The sequence below is a fragment of the Galeopterus variegatus genome, unplaced genomic scaffold (assembly GCF_000696425.1).
Source record: "Galeopterus variegatus unplaced genomic scaffold, G_variegatus-3.0.2 Scaffold2420, whole genome shotgun sequence".
Taxonomy (NCBI): domain Eukaryota; kingdom Metazoa; phylum Chordata; class Mammalia; order Dermoptera; family Cynocephalidae; genus Galeopterus; species Galeopterus variegatus.
Window position 1 is genome coordinate 125,791 of NW_007728531.1, and position 18,652 is coordinate 144,442.

The following is an 18,652-nucleotide window of genomic DNA, read 5'->3' on the forward strand; positions in this document are numbered from 1 at the left end:
TCTCCCTAATCATAACAGCTTTTTGAAGTAGGCATTATGATGGTTTCCATTCTACACAGAGAAAATTGGGGGTCCAAAGGTGGAAAATGGTTTGCACAAGCCAATGATCTGCAGAGCCAAACTCCAAACTTGGCTCCAGAGCCCTCTCATTTCTGCATCATGCTGAAAACCCATCATGCTATTATTTGGAAAACTCAGAAAAGCATGAAGAAAAATAAAATCACCCGTAATTCTCATTCATAAAGATGACCACTATTAGCATTTAATCTAAATATTTGGCTTTCTGCTGTTTGTCCACCCCAACCCATCCGAGCTCTGTGACTCACTTCCATGAGTAACTGGGCTTGCTCTGAAATGATTTTTCTCAGGGGTATGAAGGGTGTAATCTGAAAAGTTCCACATGTGTTTTTTATATGGTCTGTCCACTGTGTTTTCTTCTTCTAATAGATGGCATGGTTTTTCAAAGTTCACATTACCCATGATCAGGTGTAAAGAAGTCTGATATGTTTTTATTAGAATGATGAGTGGATAGCTTCCCCGTGCTGTTGCAACCCTGCTGATTTTTCTGCACCTCTTTGGCCAGCCATTTGCTTTACTTTTCTTAAGATGCTTAGCATTATGGTGACATGATACATAGTCACCTATATAGTTTCAAGGGCCGGCCCGGTGGCGCACTGGATAGTGCGCCGCTTGGGAAGCGCAGCGGCGCTCCCGTCTGAGGGTTCGGATCCCACATACAGACCGGCTCCCGCTCACTGGCTGAGCGAGGCGCGGGAGCAACACCGAGGCTTGCGATCCCGTTGCCGGTACCCGGTCCGGTACGGGGGCAACACTGAGCTGCTGATTTTTCTGCACCTCTTTGGCCAGCCATTTGCTTTACTTTTCTTAAGATGCTTAGCATTATGGTGACATGATACATAGTCACCTATATAGTTTCAAGGGCCGGCCCGGTGGCGCACTGGATAGTGCGCCGCTTGGGAAGCGCAGCGGCGCTCCCGTCTGAGGGTTCGGATCCCACATACAGACCGGCTCCCGCTCACTGGCTGAGCGAGGGGCGGGGGCAACGCCGAGGCTTGCGATCCCGTTGCCGGTCCCGGTCCGGTACGGGGGCGACACTGAGGGTTGCGATCCGTTGCTGGACACGGAAAAAAGACAAAAGACAAAAAAAAAAAAAAAAAAAATGAAAAAGTCACAATAACAAAGTTATTATAGTAATGTTTTCAAATAACTGTGTTAAAAGAGAAAAAAAAATCTTTAATTAGAGGGTTTTTTAAAAAAATGTTTATATCATATGTTGATAGCCAAAAAATTTTTGAGTGGCTTTCTAAACGATTTTCTATATTTGAGAAGTTGAAATGACTAATGATTATGTGTGTATGTTTCTGATGTTCATTAATCACAGGCAAATTAGTAGAGACCTCGGGTGTAGTTTACTTAATAAATCATCTCTCTTCCATTGGGCATCTTGAACTTCAAAATGTCACCCGGTGAATCTGGGAAAGTGTTAAAGAGCTATCTCTGCAAACTGATCTTGTTTTTTGTCAAATGCTTAATTAAAAATACTTTTTGTGTGTAAAGAACTTGTAATGAAGATGATAAACAAATTTATTTGTGGAAAGATACTATATGTTAATAACTGATCATGGACATTAACCAACTGAATGACATTAGCTATGACATATATTTTGAGGGCTGTTAACCTCAGTTTTAGTTCTTCCTGTTTTTTAAATGCTGGCTTTTAATTGGTTTTTCCATGTTTTTTCTCCAATTTATTTCCTCTTCATTCTGTAGCATTCAGTCTCTGAGGAACAAGAGTCGTTCAGTCTGGCTGGTCTGATGTTGCTGTTACTTTCTTGAGCTCCCAAGTGATCCATTCTTGGGCGAGTTGTGACTTTGGTCTCTCTTATGCGATAGTGTTTTCAATCCTTTTTAATTAGGTATTTATTGGAGAGGACACTTTAATAATTTTTTTGTAATGCATGCTTATTATACTAATATTTTCCAATCAATTTTTTCAAAAGAGATCTTAAAAAACTAATTCCTCTTTAAGCAGAAATTTATTTTTCCTAACATAGGACAAAGCTGATTGTCTAAAAGATTCTGAATCTCCTTAAATATTTCTCTACCCTTGGATAAGGTGAAATGACTCATGACGAGAGTGTGCTGTGAGTGCGTGGGTGTTTATTAGTCACTAGCACATTAGTAGATGTTTTGTCTCCTGACTGCTCTGGTTTTGTTGGATTAATGTATTCTCTCTACCACAGGGCATCATGGGCTTTCAAAATGGCACTTGTTGATCTGAGAAAGCACTAGAAATCCCTATGTAAACCTGTTGTATTTACTTATTTTTATCATTTGCTTAGTTTAAAAAATACTTTTTTCTGAGAGATAAAATATCCTCCCTTTTTTCTCAGTTCTAATTGGCATCAGCTTTAGAGCAAGGCAGCTGCTTAGCAGAAAAATTCAGGGGCTGCTGAAGACCAAACAGACCAAAGCCTGCCCTCTGTGTGTTTCCCCCCATGGCAGAAGACAGCAATGACCAGCAGTTGGGGGCACTTTACTTTTTGAAAAAATAAGCTAATTTAAGCCCAGTTTTGGATACATGGTGATGAATTTTACTGCATGTTTCAGACTCCAAATTCCGTCTCGGTATGTTAAAGAAAAAATTCAGTTTTAACTTTTATTTAGGTCTCTCCTGTTTAGTTCATTCCAACTGTACGTGCCTGACATGAGGGTGCTGTGTAAAGGGCATGTAAATGAGTGGGTATCTTTCTTCCCACGATCCGTTATAACATTAGAGAGGGCTCAACCCAGTGGCCGAGAGATAAGGTCTGAGATGGGCAGGGCTAGGTCCGAAGGCCAGTTCTTCTACTTAGCCCTGTGCCTCGGTTTCCTCTGTGTGAAATGTGGATAATAATAATAATACTTACTTCACACTCATGGGACTCCAGGAGGCCATATATGGAGACCACTTAGCAGGTGCTTGCCATATAACAAGTACCAACCAACAGTAGCCACAGTGATATTGTCACCACATTTTTCAGCATGAGTTCCTAGATCGAAACCACTGATCGTAGATACCACTAAAATCTACAGATACCGCTGAAGGTAGATAAGGCTTAATGCAGACATGAAGCTGCTACATCAGAAGGATGTCAGGCTGCTCCCCTCCCCCTTCCCCTCACACCAACTGGAGCCTCCTGTGAGCAGGAACTGAGACAAGTTAATGTACTCTGAAGCTTTGCATTTGGAAACCAGAAAACAGATGCACAGAGCAGCCTCTGCCTCTGTTTCAATGCACATTGTAATCGGTTTTCTAACGCCGCCTTTACAAGGATGAGTTAAGCGGTTCGTTGACATATCATTATCACATTTTGAAGTTAAACAGCCGCCAGATCTATGGACTCTCATCATGCAGTTAATTATTCCTGGATTTTTCTGTGCTCTTGAAACATATTCTATTTATTTAATGGTCCCCTGGGAGCACTGGCCGCCTTTGTCCCCGTGACACGGCCAGTGGTGTAAAACCTCTGCATCTGTCAGATTTCTCCATGTGGAGCATAATTGCCTGATTTCCATTTGAAAGTACAGCCCTGACATTAAAACTACATAGACCCACCAATGATAACAATGGTGTCCTGACACCTACAAGAGGAAGGGGACGAGGGGCTTAATGCGGGAATAAATGTGTGCGCCAAGTGAACGCTCGTCTCACAGAGGCCAGGTCTGAGTTTACAGCTGCAGATGAAGTGTTCCTTGGGAACGACAAAAAAAAAGGAATAAAGAACAAGAAAGCAATAGATTAGCATCGGCGCGAGTGTGCCGGAGCCAGATGGCTGTCTGCAGAGAGCAAGCCTGGCCGCTCTCCGGTCACCCGGCTAGCAGACAGCACGCCGCTGAGCGGGAGAGAAATGATCTCATTCCTCGGCGGCCACATGATTCTCCTTCTTTCTCTCACACACAACTCGAGGTGAAGGAAAGTTGGAAAAGAGAAAGGGTGGAAAAGAAGGGGCGGGGCTGGTTGGGTGGCTGCACAGAATGAGCCAGCCGTAGCCCCCAGAGGGAGTGAGATACCAGGCCCTGGCCAGGCCCAGGCGTTCGAGAACTAGCTTTTGATATCCATGAGGGAGAAACCAATGCACAGGGAGGAAACGGAGCATCAGGCATATCATTATCTCCTCCACTCATGCCCATGAACTTTACCTCCACGATCCAGTGTTGCCCAGGAGGCTTGGTGTGGAAAGAGTTGGGAGGAGACACAGGAGCTGGCTGTAGAAGCCATGGGGTTGAGCTCTGTGCTCCTTTGCAGGGGGAGGAGGGAGAAGTGTTTTCAGGTTCTTATTAATGAGAATGTCTGCCTCTCACCATGGGCTGGAGGCCAGTGAGTTGCCAGTCCTTGGCCTGCGGACCAGCCATCTGCTGCATTCTTGTCTGCAATGTCCCTGATCAGGTGCCCTGAGGTGCAGGGAGCTGGAGGGGGCTTGGGTGAGGCAGGGTTACAGGGTAAAATGAACCTAAAAGGTGGTGGGTATGGGAGGGCTCCTCTCCTCAAAGGTTCTAAGCCATTCTGCCTGCCCTGCTGAGCACAGAGTTTGGTGCTCATAAACAAGTCTGTTACCTAGAGTGATAGCCAGATGTTAGGCGGGTGGACATCAGGCAGACCACCAGATGCTGGTGCACAAGCATAGCATTTGCAGATGCGTGCAGAGGTGTAGGCACCCCACGAGCTAATCTGCCCTCTGAGTGGGTGTTCACACACCTCAGCTTGGCATGAGGGCTCCTGAGGGCTCTAACCTAGAGAAGTGGATCCAAGAAAGAAAGAAGGTGCTCTTGGGAGTGCCGGGGCCCATGGAGCACGTCATCAGCTTGGCTAGGTTTCCTAGCCACCTGAACCTTGTCTATAGCAGTGTTTACTCAAAAGAACAAATGCTAGGCTCCAGGGTGATACCAAATGCAGGGAGATGTAGTCATTCATTTACAGCTGGAAACGATTATTTAAATCATAATAAACATTGAGCAAAATCCTCTCCATTTTCAGCCAGGATTAGGGCACCTGCTTCACAATTTCTGGCAGTCTTAGGTATCACGGAGCATTAAACTGGCATATTCTATGGGAGCCAAGAAAGCAAAGCAAGCTGCCAGCTGGGAGCCGAGAGCACAGGCTTTGGCTTTTTTCCTCCCCAAAATAAAACGGAAAGCCACCACCGCACCAAATAGCTGCTTTGCTCTTTATTTCCCAGGCAATGCTACCACCTAACAGTGTTCATCAGTCTGGGTGGGGTTCTCACAACTGCATTAAGGATTTTGAAGAATACAGGGGAAGAAACAAGAGTTGTGAGCTTCATCATCTTTGCTTGAGCAGGGGCTTAAACAAATAAAATATACTAGCATTTAAAGAGGGCTTACTAAGTGTCAGGCCTGCCTCTAGTGCTTTGTGCATATTTCATGTAATTCTCATGGTAGCCTAGGACCTGCCTCTAAGTGCTTTGTGTATATTTCCTGTAATCCTCGTGACAACTCCATGAAACAGGTCCTCTGATTATCCCCATTTTACAAAAGGCACGCTAAAGCACAGAGATGTTAAGCAGCTTTGCTAAAATCACACAAGTGGTAAGTGGTGGAGCCAGGATTCAAACCTGGCTCTGTACCTGGCTCCTGGCTCTATACCTTCTGGGTATCCTGCTTCTCTTGATGGTGTCATAACTTGGAGCATCAGGCGTCCTGCTTTGACTATTCACCAGTGCTGTGTTCTCAGGCTACTGAATCTCTCTGAGTTTCTATTTCCTCATATGTCATGTAGGGAGTGGAAGAGCGGTAGTCAGAGGACTGTTGCAGGAGGAAAAGTAATATGTGACATACGTGCATGCATGCAAGGCCACTGCCTGCCACATGGTTGGTGCTCAGTGAATGTTAGTAGTTACAGCTATTGTATTTGCTGTTATCTTTGTGCTCTCATATTTCACTGAAACCTCACAAAAAAAAAACTGTGAGGTAGGTGGGGCAGCTGTCACTAACTCATTTTACAGGTGGTGAAACTGAAATACCAAGACATCGGGTGTGGGGCCTGGACGAGCAGCCACATCTCTTGACTCTGCCCTTGCGTTCAGTCTGACCTGCACTCACCGTGCCCTGCTGGGCTGTTTCTAGATGCAGAGGTGGTTGCCACCTTCTCTTCCCCTCCTGCCCCTGGGATTGGCTAGGGACAGTGTCAACTCCTGCCCTTGCCCCCGTGGGCATTGCTGAAAGACAGCTAATGCCTCTTGGGACAAGTGAAAAAGCAGATGGATGAGTCACAAGCTCATGTGTGCCCTTAAGAGTTTCTTTATTATCTACGTCAGGAAAATACTGATTTCCTCATCATCACCAGATACAGATGAGCAGCCCGTAGACAATCCCTGTCCCCCCACCCGTCCATTCATGCAGTTGGAGGAGCCCTGAGAACATTGTCAACACATGCCTTTGCAGAAGGCATCTCGATACCTGCAGCGAGAAGCGGGAGAGGGGCCGGCCAGGGGACCTGGGTGTCTGGCTGCGCTCAGCCCTGTTTCCATATCTTTCCTAATCCTGCCCTTCTGGTGATTTTCACATTTTTCCCTCCATTTTATGTTCAGAAAATCTCTGGGGAATGCAGCTTTTGTTCTGTTGCTTCATGTAATCCCAGGGCTGGGAATGAAAATTATTTCCTTTCACAAGCCTGGCTGAGTGCCTTTTACATCCCAGCTGTGGTGCGGGGTGATTTATAAACTGCGGGGTCTGGGTCTCTCGCCTCTTCCTCCTCCTCCGTCTCCCCTCCCTCCCACCACCACTTACAACAGGCAGTGCACACGGGAGCCTCCAAGGTCAAGGTGTTCTCCGAAGTCGGCCACTGGGGCTCTTGTTCAGAAGCAAAGGTTTGGCAGACCCCCAGTGATGAGAGCACAAAGCCATTCACTCCTGTTAGAAGAAAACAAAAACAGGCCCCACAGCTGAACTTGCCGTCTATGAGAACAAATACGATCCAGAGCCTCAACGTTTAGGGGTTGGCTTCGAACTAAGAACATAAAAGCACATTTTCCAAACTTGTCAGGATTATGACTCATTTTTAGACTTTTATTCTCAAAGGTACAATGAGAAAGAGACATAGCTGAGGAAGTTTTGAGCTGAGAAATGAAAAGAAGTTTCTTTTCCTTGACGCCATAGAACAAAGTAGGGAGAGAATTAATCCCAGGAGTTCCTTTTCCCTCTGTTACAACAAAACACAGAAACCAGATGGCACAGGCACGGTGACATTAGGAGAGTGATGGGTCTTTGTCCGATCTGAGGACTGCAGTCGGTCAGCTGCCTCCACGGAGCCCCGTCCTGCCACTGGATTCCCCGCAGGTGTGGATTTGTCAGAAGCTGAAACAGGACAGAGGAGTGAGCAAGTTAGTCAAGCCTCGGACTGGTCTCAGCGGGAGGCGCTTCCACCCAGGCCTGGCCCCAGGAACACAGCGTGGACACTATGGGCTTCAGCATGATCCTGGGCGGAAAAAGGTCTTCACGGCCAAGGCCAAACGGCCCATACAGACCACCGCCTGTGGCCATATGATTTCTTTTGTGCCATCCCATTGGTCACACCACAAATCTTTACTTCTGCTTAACTCACATAATAGCACCAAGTCCCCATTCTTGCTGGCCTGTGACTATCTACAGGTTCTGAGCAGCAACGTCACCCAGGCTGTGGGTCAGACCCAGCACTGCCACTGTTCACCCTGTGACTGTGAATGAGTGACTTAACCTCTCTGGGTTCATTTTTCCTCATCTGAAGAGTGGGGAAGTAAGAATTATGCCTACCTCCCAGGGTTGCTGTGATCATTAAGCTAGATGACGTATATCAAGTGTTGATACACAGGACCCTACACAGAGTACAGACTCAAAGATGCCAATTAGTATTTCTAAGTACGGGTGGGAGCCCAGGGAGAAGGCACAGGAAAAAGCTCCACCTCTGGGACTGTGAGCCAAGGCAGGAGGGAGAGATTAGGATCAGAGGAGGAATGGGAACAAGAAGCTGGATGAAGGACCCTGGCTCTATCTCCTCCTGCTCTCCCTGCGGTTGCATTTGGAAAGGTCGGCGTCTGAAATTTTAAAGTCGTATATCATTATAATTTCCGTTTTTGTTTTTTTTTAATACTAATCACTGTTCCAGAGACATTCAAGTCCAGAGAAGCTCATGTGTTACATTTGAGGCTCACATACATCTAGTGTTCTAGAAAGCAGGAAACCAGGAGGGGCTCCTATCTTCAGCCTTCTGTTCCCAAATTAATGGATGGCTTCTTTCCCCATTAGGGGAGGTTAGTTCTTCAAACTTCTTCCTGGACCTGAACAGCGATCAGTTTTATTTTAAGATCCTAAGAGCAAAGAGTAGTTTTCAGCACAGTCAAGCAATTAGACCAAGACAAGCTTGATTTGCTAGTGTACTGCTCATTAATGACACAAGTGATGACATGCATGTGGAAACTAGGGGGCTACTGCACCCGTCCCCAGTCTCACCTCAGCCTCCAGCCCAAGATGAGGTGAGAATTGGGGAGAGGGACCTAAAGCAAATACAGGGGGGTTCCTTAAACACCTAGAACTATGTAACTGAGTTACCTTCCATGATTCGTATGGAGTGTTTAACTCATGCATAAGTTGGGGCTAATTTGACAAGAAATCAGGTTCATAAAACTCTTAACTGTGGCATTTTTATAGAGTATGGCCAAACCAGAGTTGGCTAAGTACAAATGCTGTTAGCTATAGATTCATTTGATTGCCGTAGCCACATTTTCTCTCTCTGTCTCTCACACACACGCAAAAGACTGAATCATATTCAGCAGTATTTTATGCTCTTTGGAAATCGTTACTTATTCAGATATAGGGTTTCTGTTTTTGTTTTTTGCTAATTCTCTATTAATTTTGTTATTTCCAATGCCCTTCCTCATCTCTTTCAGTTTGAATTATGGAGTTTATTGCAGTATTGTATTTCTTTGAGATTTAAGCACTACTATAATTTAAAAGGAAATTAAATTTTTCAGAAACGGAAATATACAGTTTAAATAAGAACAGTGTGTTTGAAAGTTTTGTTTTGGTATCATAGCAAATAAAGGAAAAAGGTGTTGATCACAGATAGAGATGTAATTTTTTTTTACTGAGAAGACCTGGCCATCTGCTTCTGGATCCATCATGATCCATTAGCACTGAAGAAGGTGACTGAACTCTCCCCAACTCTGTGCCTCAGTTTCTCCATATGCAAAAGAATACTAAACAACACATCTGTCTCCCACTCAATTCATAGAAATGTGTTAAGAATCTGTAAGTGAAAAATCTCCACAAAATAGTATCACGTGTTATTTGTTTTGTGGATTTGTAATTGTACCAAAAGTGGGGGTTAGTCCACTTACAATGAAAACTGAGCTAGAAAGGGCTGAAGTTGTCAAAATGGCAGGGAATACAACAAAGGAGACTATCCCTTTACCTGCCAGCAGTCAGGCTCAGGCACAATCTGCTCCTGCTTCCAGAGAGCACTAGGATTTCTCTGTAACCAAGATGAATAATCTGTTTTCTGGATTAACCCCTCACAAAGAATTTTGGAAGTAAGCTCTACACTAGGAAATAATATTTCACAGATCCCTCAGTCTCCTCTTTATTCAACACTTTTGGACTTTTTTTTCCTTCTTATTTCTCTTCTCAAAAATTTTTAAACTCAGCTTTTCGCGTTGATTCATCTCTCCTGCCTGCACAGCACATTCGTCTCTCTTCTGACCTGTCCACGTTTCATTTTCCTGTGTGTATCTTTACTGTGGTTTTCCATCTCCTCCGTTTCTACTCCCTTTTCCCTTCAACTCATTTTCCTCTTTCTCTTTTCTTTCCCTGAAGAAAAAATTCCGTGATCAACAGACAGAAAAAGACGACCAGCTAGGACCGTGCTGGGGAAAAGGATGCAGACAGCATATTGAAAGCGAGACAGTGGACGCGACTCGTTAATTTGAGTCTATGCCGCCTGACAATTCAAACAAGTCTTGGTCAGCACAGAATTGCAGGACTCTCAGAATTTCCACACATATATGTCTGACATTTTACCCCAATCACATCCCATGATCCAGATGGTGGAAGAATTTCCTTGTTTACTTGAGATGAATTCACATCCATCGTCTTTCACTCCCACAAGACCATCGCTCATGACCCAAGGACTGCCTTTTAGTACCGTCATTTTGCTACAGTTAATGCTCATTACTGTGCACAGTTGGGAAATGTAGCATTCTGGTTAACTACATTTTTTGATTAATTGACAATGACAAGATACATCTTCCATGGATTGCTGACATCTAGACACCTGGGATAATCTAAACATCAAAGCTAAATTGAACGAGCTTAGTCTTCCTTGAGAAACTCAGAGGAAATGTTAGGAGTCACAGAATATCAGGGTCATCACAGATGTGTCGTATATGTGCAGATGTACAAGATCATTGGGATTTCCATTTGCTATCATATAAAAGTGGTTTTTGGTATGTAACAGCACAAGTCACATGGGAATCAAGTGTACCACAGTAAACGTGTTATATCTTTTTAAGATCTCCCTCCTCTGTTTAAAAATGTGTTTAAATGTTCAATGGAAAGAAATTTATGACAGTATATTCACGGCAATCCCATTTTTGTAAGAAAAAGTATATATGTTTACACATACACATACATCCTCACACACACAAGATAGGGAAGAGATGAACCCAATTTTTAATAGTAGTCTCTCTGGGTGATGCAATTAGAGATGCTTTTGTTTTCTTCTTTTGGTTTATCTGCACTTTCTTTTAAAACAAATTAAATATTCTTTCTATAATATAAATGAATAAACAAATAATCCTTAGTTGGACAAACCACACAGCCCAGTATTAAAAGCATTTTGATCTAGATTATGAACGGATTAAGTGAGAAGAATGGTTGCAGAAGAAATCTCCCCATTTGGAAAACACCCATCACATAAGCCATGCAGTCAAATATGAACTTGAGGGGAAGGGGCTGCTGTGGGTCCTGCAGTGATAGGAACAGGGGAAATGCTGTTGCCTTGGGGAATAGAGGTGGGATTTGGTTCCCTGCCTGGTTAGTACAGGCAGGCCTTTGTGAGTCATACAGAATATGATCTGGACTTCCCAGAAGGGATTCTTATATTTGCCATTAAGATCATCCCTTTTTTGCATTTCTGCATCTGTTTCTAAGCTCCTAGAGAGAATAAGACATGGAAGACCACATCTTGGTTTTGATGCTATTCTCCATGACTGGGGTGGAGGGTTTGACCTGAGCCTGAGTTGGGTCTTCTCGGTGGTCCTCAAAGCACTGCACCACCACAGCTTCGCCCCATCCAAAACTGCACCCCCATCCTGGTACTTGGCAGGAGAGGGTCTGCTGCTGGCCGTCCCCTGGGCTCCCTCACCATGCCCTGTGCTGGCCTTTACTCTGCGTAGTCTCCAGGTGTGCACAGCACTTTATCCCCTCCCACATGCTTCTATCTCAGTTAGTCTTCCAAGACATTCACCTGCTCTAGGGAAGGGCAGAGGAGGTTCGAACAGAAAAAGGAGCCATGAATTCCAGGATGAAATATTGGGGGAAACTCCACCAGTGAGAGTAGGATTCTATCCCAGTGTCGCAAAGGCTGCAACTGTGTCACCAGATTGAAGGGAGGGGCTGCCCTCTAGGATCGCTTCCAATTGCCTCCTCTTTCTATCCATGGGCAAAAGAGGCCATGTTTGGAGGAAATAGGACTTCAGTTTCCAGAAGCCTCCATATTTTCTAGAGATCAGAGCAGATCCTTGCCTATGCTGTTTCTGCCATCACCTGCCCCTCCTCTAAGATGTCTTGTGAGCCCTTGGTATGTGTTCCAGTGTCACAGGCACACATGGTCGAGCTGGAGCACGCTGCATGAGGCTGGGATCCTGACTTCTGTATGTGGAGCCTTCTGTCCCACTCATTGAAGTGCGGCTACTTGCCTGCAGCAGATCATCCTTTCTTTTATTAATCCCCTGTAGTACCCATTACAGTTTTGTGCTAAGACCACTATATTTGTTAACTGAATGAACTGCCAACAATAGTGTCACCTAGTGATAAAGCATCTTCAGCACTCTGCAGTTTTTAGGCCACACTTACCATCTCATACATCCCTCAAACCAATGCTATGAAGCAGCCTCTCTATTACCACTGCCTTCGGGATGAGAAAAATGAAGAGTCCCTGCCCGAAGTGACGCAGCTCGTCACTGAGTGCCAGGACCTGGCCTCAGCCCCAGGAATTCCAATTTCTTTTTTTTTTTTTTTCCTTTTTGTCTTTTTTACTGACCGGCAAGGGGATCGCAACCCTCGGTGTTGCGCCCGCACCGCGCTCAGCCAGTGAGCTGGAACCGGTCTCCACATGGGATCCGAACCCTCGGCGGGAGCGCCGCCGCGCTCCCAAGCGGCGCACTCTCCAGTGCGCCACCAGGCCGGCCCAGGAATTCCAATTTCAATCTTTCCATCATGATAGTGGTTCCCAAACCCGGTGGCCCATCAAAATATCCTGTAAAGTTGCTTAACAGAGCAAAACTGCAGGCCCCACTCCAGCCTACTGAGTCACCCACTGTCTGTCCTGCCAACAGGTTGTTCCAAGATGATCCCGCTGCCCTCCCACCTGCCGCCTCCCACACTGACCAGCTCTGATGTGACATGCTGTCCGTGATATTAAGGGTGACAACATGAGACTTCAGGGACTAGCCCTAACACTGAAAATCTTATTAGTAACCTCCTGATTTGTGAAGGGTCCATTTACACCTCCCTGGGTCCTCTTCTACAGAACACTGCTAGGTTAACAGCTCAACCTCTAGAACGCCTGAGGTTTAAAACAGCTATGCCATTCATCAGCCCCAAGTAGGAGAGGTCAGAGATGTTTGACAGCCATGCTTAGGAAGGCCTCAGAAAGGCTGTTGAAAGGCTCTGAGCAGAGAATAGGGACCCAGTCTCCCTTAGCAGCCTGGCTCCTAACCAGCTGCACCCCAGCTAATTGGACACGTCTGGAAAGGCACTTGGATTGTCAGGACTCTGTAAAGCAAGGGGCATGGACTCTAGCAATTAAGTGACCACAAATCCATCCAAGAATTACCCGTCAGGGGATTGCAAACAGTGGGAAAGCTCTTCCTGTTTGGAAAAGTGAATCAAATTGGGAGGGAATAAGCAGCCCCCAGCAGGTAAACCACTAAAGCCTACACTGGGTCAGGAGAGAGACCCTCACCACTAAAGTTCTCCAGAGGAACAATTAAGAGTTGGTTTAAGAAGTCCCCCAAGCTGACTTAACCTGCTGCGAACCCAGCAAGTGGTCACCCTCTGACTGAACTATAAGGAGGGGTCACCTCCAGAGAGGGGCCTGGGCTACTTGCCTAAGCGCTGTATGCAGGTCAGCCTGGAAGCCATTATTATAATCCTTGGGAGAATTGGTTAGGAGACAAGTCGAAGCAAGTTGAGATGTGAAAAACACATTAACAGGGCCTGACGAGATGCCAGAAGAGCCTGCCAGCAGGGACAGCTGGAAGGCCAATTTTTTAGTCAATACTGAAAGGTGGTTACTTAAATATCTGAGTCAACACACACTGGTTTCTCTCTGGCTCAATACACCCATTTAATTGCACCAGGGAGTCTCCCTACTGAAACATCCAACACCCAAATACACAGCCGAGTGAAAGAAAAGTGCATTATTAAAATGCAGATGAGGTCTGCATGCAGCCTGTAGGCCTGGGTCCTGTGGGTGCTTCCTGCTGCCCCAACAGAAGGCGGCTGGGCCTCGCAAGGCTTCAATGAGGCTGGCTGTTTAAAAAGAGCCAAGAGAAGGGGTGAGCACTGGCCCTCCACTGGCCCTCCAAGAGGCGGCCGTGTGGTGGCCTGCTTGCCACTGCAGTTCCATGTGCTAATGAGGCTCTGAGGTATTTTGTCAGCATCAGTGGTCCCCACAGTGGAGTGGGGGGCAGGATTGCCTACTTCCCACTCCCGGGAGCCAAGTCAGGTGGAAACACATGGAACTGGAGAGCCATCATGTTTGGCTGCCAGGTGACAACCTGGTGGCAGATAGGATCCAGGAGGCGAGTCTCAAATGTCCACCCAACTGCAGGAGACTGAGAAGCAGGCAGATGTCCCAGGTAGCAAGATCCTATAGCCCGATCTGTGGAGTTCTGGTAGGCTTTGGATGGAAACACTTCCCCGTAGGGAGGCCCACATAGGGGCGGAGCTGAATGGCCCAGGGGTGGGGACGGGGATGGGGGCTCCCTCAGTGACACTCAGCAACCTCCACCTGCCTCAGAGCTAAGCATGACACATCAGATCTAGCTGGGACTAAAAACCTTAAGAACTAGGACCTGACAATGATGGAAAGGCAGGTCCTGTGAGCAGGTGACACAAATCCCACAGGCTAAATTCTATGTCTGCACCCACCATCAGAGATGAGGAAGAAGCCCGTGTTGGTGGTAAACTCAAACTCAAATTACCTGGGCACATTGCAGAGAGACAATTTCTGATTCGGTAAGTCTGGGCTGGTGCAGCTTTGGGTCCAATGGCCCAGCCAGCTGTGTAATGGCAGAAAGTTTGTTTGAGTTTCTCATGTTCCAGAATCATACATTCCATTTGACCCCAGGATCAGAGTAGGGGAAGTTTTGCTCTGTTTCCTCTCACCAGAATCGAACAGAAGGATTCTGACCACTCCCCAACCTCGGATTCTAGGACCAAGCTAGAGGGAGGTCTTCAGTCCCAGCACCAAGGGCTCAAGCTTAGAGACATTGTCTAATAAATATTGCAATGGCTAAACTCTTTATATGGTTATTAAGCTGTTCTAATTCATCACATGGGTTGTCTCATTTGTTTTAAGAAATTGTCTCAGTGAACAGGGATGGTTTTTGAAAAATGATCCCCTGTGACACACACACATTGCTTCCTTGCCTGGCGAACTTAACTCCATATGGATGGCCTGATATGGGGTTTCCAAAAGGGGACAGGATGGCAGTGGTGGCTGCTGCCACAGTGGCTCACTCTGCAGGCCCACCCCAGGCTCCCCTCACTTCTTTGTGACCCCATACTCAAAACCCAGCTGTCAGTCCTGAGAACAGCTCTTGAGGGACCTGAATAACTGCTCCGGCCTACATGAGTAAGCGTGAGTAACTCTCCCATTCCTACCACCCTCATGAGAAACACAGAGAAGAGAGTCCCGGGGCTACACTTTGTGGGTTGTGTCAATGCCCTGAGGTCTCCATAAAGCGCCAGATGATGGGGAACACTGAGGAAGTCTCAAGCACTCCTTAGTAAGAGTAGGCACACTACTGAGGGCCATGGATGGTGTGCAGAGAAACTTCGTTTTGCAGGTACATGGAGATCAATAAGTTTTTGTGAGTACTAGAAATTCTTTTGGAGGGGGATATAAAAGGCCCTTTCAGAATGAGGACACCTGGGGTGGAGGAAGCCCAACACAAAAGCTTATTCAAAATACAGCAAGGCTGGCTGGTTAGCTCCGCTGGTTAGAGCGCGGTGCTGATAACACCAAGGTCCAGGGTTCGGTCCCTGTACAGGCCGGCTGCCAAACAAACAAACAAACAAGCAAACCAGTGAGGGCCAAGTCAGATGCATTCTGCCCCAGGACCCCCAATTCCACCAGAGCTGTTTCTTTCTGGTTCGATGGTCTGTGTGTGCAAAGCAGGTCTGGGAGCGTGTGACACCAGGCCGGGTGTACTCACCATCTGCTGCGTCACTGCAGGGGAGCTGCTGCTGACTGTCTGCGTACCTCATCACGGTGACAGTGCTCCTGACTTGGTTTGCCTGGGCACTTGCTTCTGCAAAAAAACACGAGGGAAAGGAAGAGTGAGAAGGGACAGACACACAAGCAGGCTGCACGATCGGCCGAGGCAGGGGACCCCCTTGGGTGTTTCTTTCAGGTGCATCATGTGAAGGACAGACAGTGGTTCCAACTGTTAAATGTCAGGCTAGGGAGGCTGAAGGACATTTAATAAATAATCTGATGTACTCATCACCTAAAAGAAGAATGAGGAAATGTCCCTGCTTCTGAGAACAAAGGGCAGGACAGGAGGACGCTTGAGGAAGAGCTCTCCTGGACGCCATCCTTTCCTGTTCCCGCTACCCCAGGGTCTCATCCAACCAGGGTGGGGTGGGGCTTGTCACCCCTGAGGGCACAACAAAGACACCACGATGCCCTCCCCTCTGCACTGCTTGGCCCAAGACATGGTTCTTAGTACTGGTTGCACATTGGACTCACCTGAAGTCCACCTTCCAGTCCTTACTCCCGCTCCTCCCCAAACCATCCAAAAAAAAAAAAGAAAACCCACTGTGTGTGTCCTGGGTGGGGGGGAGGGTAATCTGAGGGAAGAGGCCAACCTGGGGGCACAGGGAGACAGATGCGCCCTTCCTCAGAGCCCATGGCTGAGGCTCACAACATGAAATCCCAGGCTGCCCCAGAAAGGGACCAGGGAAATGTACAGAAGCATGAAAAGAAGACGGCTGGATCCTCCCTCCTTGGGACCGCATACGGGGTTGTGCAGTTTCTCTGCATGAGGCACCTGGCCAAGGGGATTGGGGTGAGGGCTGGCCTCAGCCCAGAGGGTGGGCTGCCTTTTCCCTTAAAAGCCCTGCCTGGTGCTACCTACTCCCCCTCTCAAAGGAGCACCTTTTCTTTATTGGCACAGAGACACTGTTTAGGGTGTCTGCTCCCCCTCTGTTTACATCTTCTCTCCCTCCTCTTTCTCCGGCTCCACATTAAGGTCTTCCAATGGAGGTACCTTATTCATTTTTGACTCTGGGTTTCCCCCTCGAGCTCAGAACTGAAGTAAGTTAGACTACTGCCCCAGGCTGTGTTCCAGAATACTGTTCATCAAACTTGAAAGCTAGGGAACCCCCGCAGATGGATGGGAGAAAGCTGTGCAGTGTAGGGCCCTGGCCAGGAGCATCTGAGAATGATTGTGCCCTGTCCTTGTGCGAAAGCCTCCACCCCTCTCCCACAATCACGTGACATAGTGTCCCCCACCCCCTCTTTACTTCGTCCATGTCTGACAACAAAGAAGGAACAGAGAAGAAAAGTGTGTTCACCCCTCTCTAGGAACCCTCTGGACGTGAGGACAGCATATTGGTGGGAGGAGAGGGTGATGTCGGTGGGTGAGGCACCCAGAACCTAAAAATTGAGGGCCCCAAAACTCTAGGGTTGCTCCTGGTCTTTATTAGCCAAGGTTATTTTGAGTTTTTTATATAAATCTTTCTATCTTAGTGTCTCCATCAGTAAAATATGGCCAAAACCAACCACAGCTCACATGAATACTAAGGTGAGATATTAGAATGAAAGCATTAGGAAAACAATTCAGAAAGTTCTTAAATATTCATCTCTTTGTTGAAATAGCTCCACTTTTAAAAACAGTAACCATAATACATGTGTCCCAAAGAGACATCCTGCATATATCAACTATGTAAATAAGGAGCCTCTGCATTTAGAGACTTTCCTCTGTGGGCCCCTGGAGCAGCTAAAGATTAGCTCCTGTCAGAATGAATCCATTTCCTTCTCCAGTTTACTTAAGAGGTTCCTAAAGCTGTGCCTCCTGCTACTGGGCTTCCCTTCAGGCCAGCGTTCCCCTCCCAGTCAGGTGGTAGTGGCAGGGCCCTGAGTGTGTGGATGGCTGAGCCCTGCAGCTGATGGAGACCTTGTTTCTGGATTCCAGCTGCTTCTTTTGTGCACCAGGAGCCAAACAGTGATCCCTGGTCCAGCTCAGCACTGGGTGTTTTATGCTAAGCTCCCACCCTCTTGTCATTCCTGGAGCTGGTTGAGTCACGAATTTTGTCCTTCTTCCCAGTTTTGGAAGCCAGAAGAAAATGAGGAAGGTAGAAGGCTCTAGAGTGTGAGGAAAGGCCGTTTGGGAGCCTCCTCTAGGGCTGAGGAGCAGAGGCAGTGCTCTGAAATCATCCCCAGCTACAGGAGAGCTTGAGGGATGGAGAGGAACCCCGAAAACTAATGCATGTGGGACCCCTTAGGCTAGATCCATCAGTCCAGCTCAAAGAGCATCATAAGATCCAGGATGCGAGAGGAGAGTGTTCAGGGCAAGAGAGCTGAGCTGATCCTCAGGAGCTTCTACCGCAGGGAAGGTGGCTGCTTGGTGGTCAGGGGGACGCTACCTGTGTTGACCCTGCAGAGCCCGGGTCCACACTCAACACATCTGAAGTGCTTAGTGGAAAAAATACTCAACACTCACGACCAGGCTTCTCCTTTTTGCTTACCCTTGCGATCGAGGGAGGTTGTAGGTCTCCCCATGATTTCCTCCTCTGTGGCATTCAAGTTACGGATCAGAAAGTATGTGGTCATCTTGCCTTTGCCTTTCACTTCAATCTCACCCCGCTCAGTGATGACAAACCCTTGATTTTCCAGGGCTCTGCACAGAGAAAAACATGAACCAGATATCAAAGATCTGTGACTCAGGAGTTGCTACAAGGTGAAGGGTGATGCCAGAGGAGAAGTCAGGGACACACGACAGAGGGGGAGGGAGGACCCGAGGAGCCAGCCAGTGCCTGCCCAAGGGGCAGAGGCAGTGGGGAGAGGAGGGAGGCGCCAAAGGCCCAGGAGGGCACAGGGGACCCACCAAAACCCTGTTGATCCTACCACCAGTTTTCTTCCCCA

General features: G+C 47.1%; 1 protein-coding gene across 1 annotated transcript in view; it reads right to left on the minus strand.

Annotated features, from left to right (window-relative positions):
• Positions 1-7,062: 7,062 nt before the first annotated feature.
• Positions 7,063-18,652, minus strand: part of LOC103597776 (guanylate cyclase soluble subunit beta-2-like) — a 50,132-nt gene continuing 38,542 nt past the window's right edge. The window contains exons 12-14 of the mRNA XM_008581641.1: positions 18,256-18,407; positions 15,720-15,815; positions 7,063-7,377 (exon numbers count right to left, since the gene is read on the minus strand). Coding sequence (XP_008579863.1) covers positions 7,226-7,377; positions 15,720-15,815; positions 18,256-18,407 — 400 coding nt within the window. The 3' untranslated portion in view covers positions 7,063-7,225. The remainder of the gene's footprint in view (positions 7,378-15,719; positions 15,816-18,255; positions 18,408-18,652) is intronic.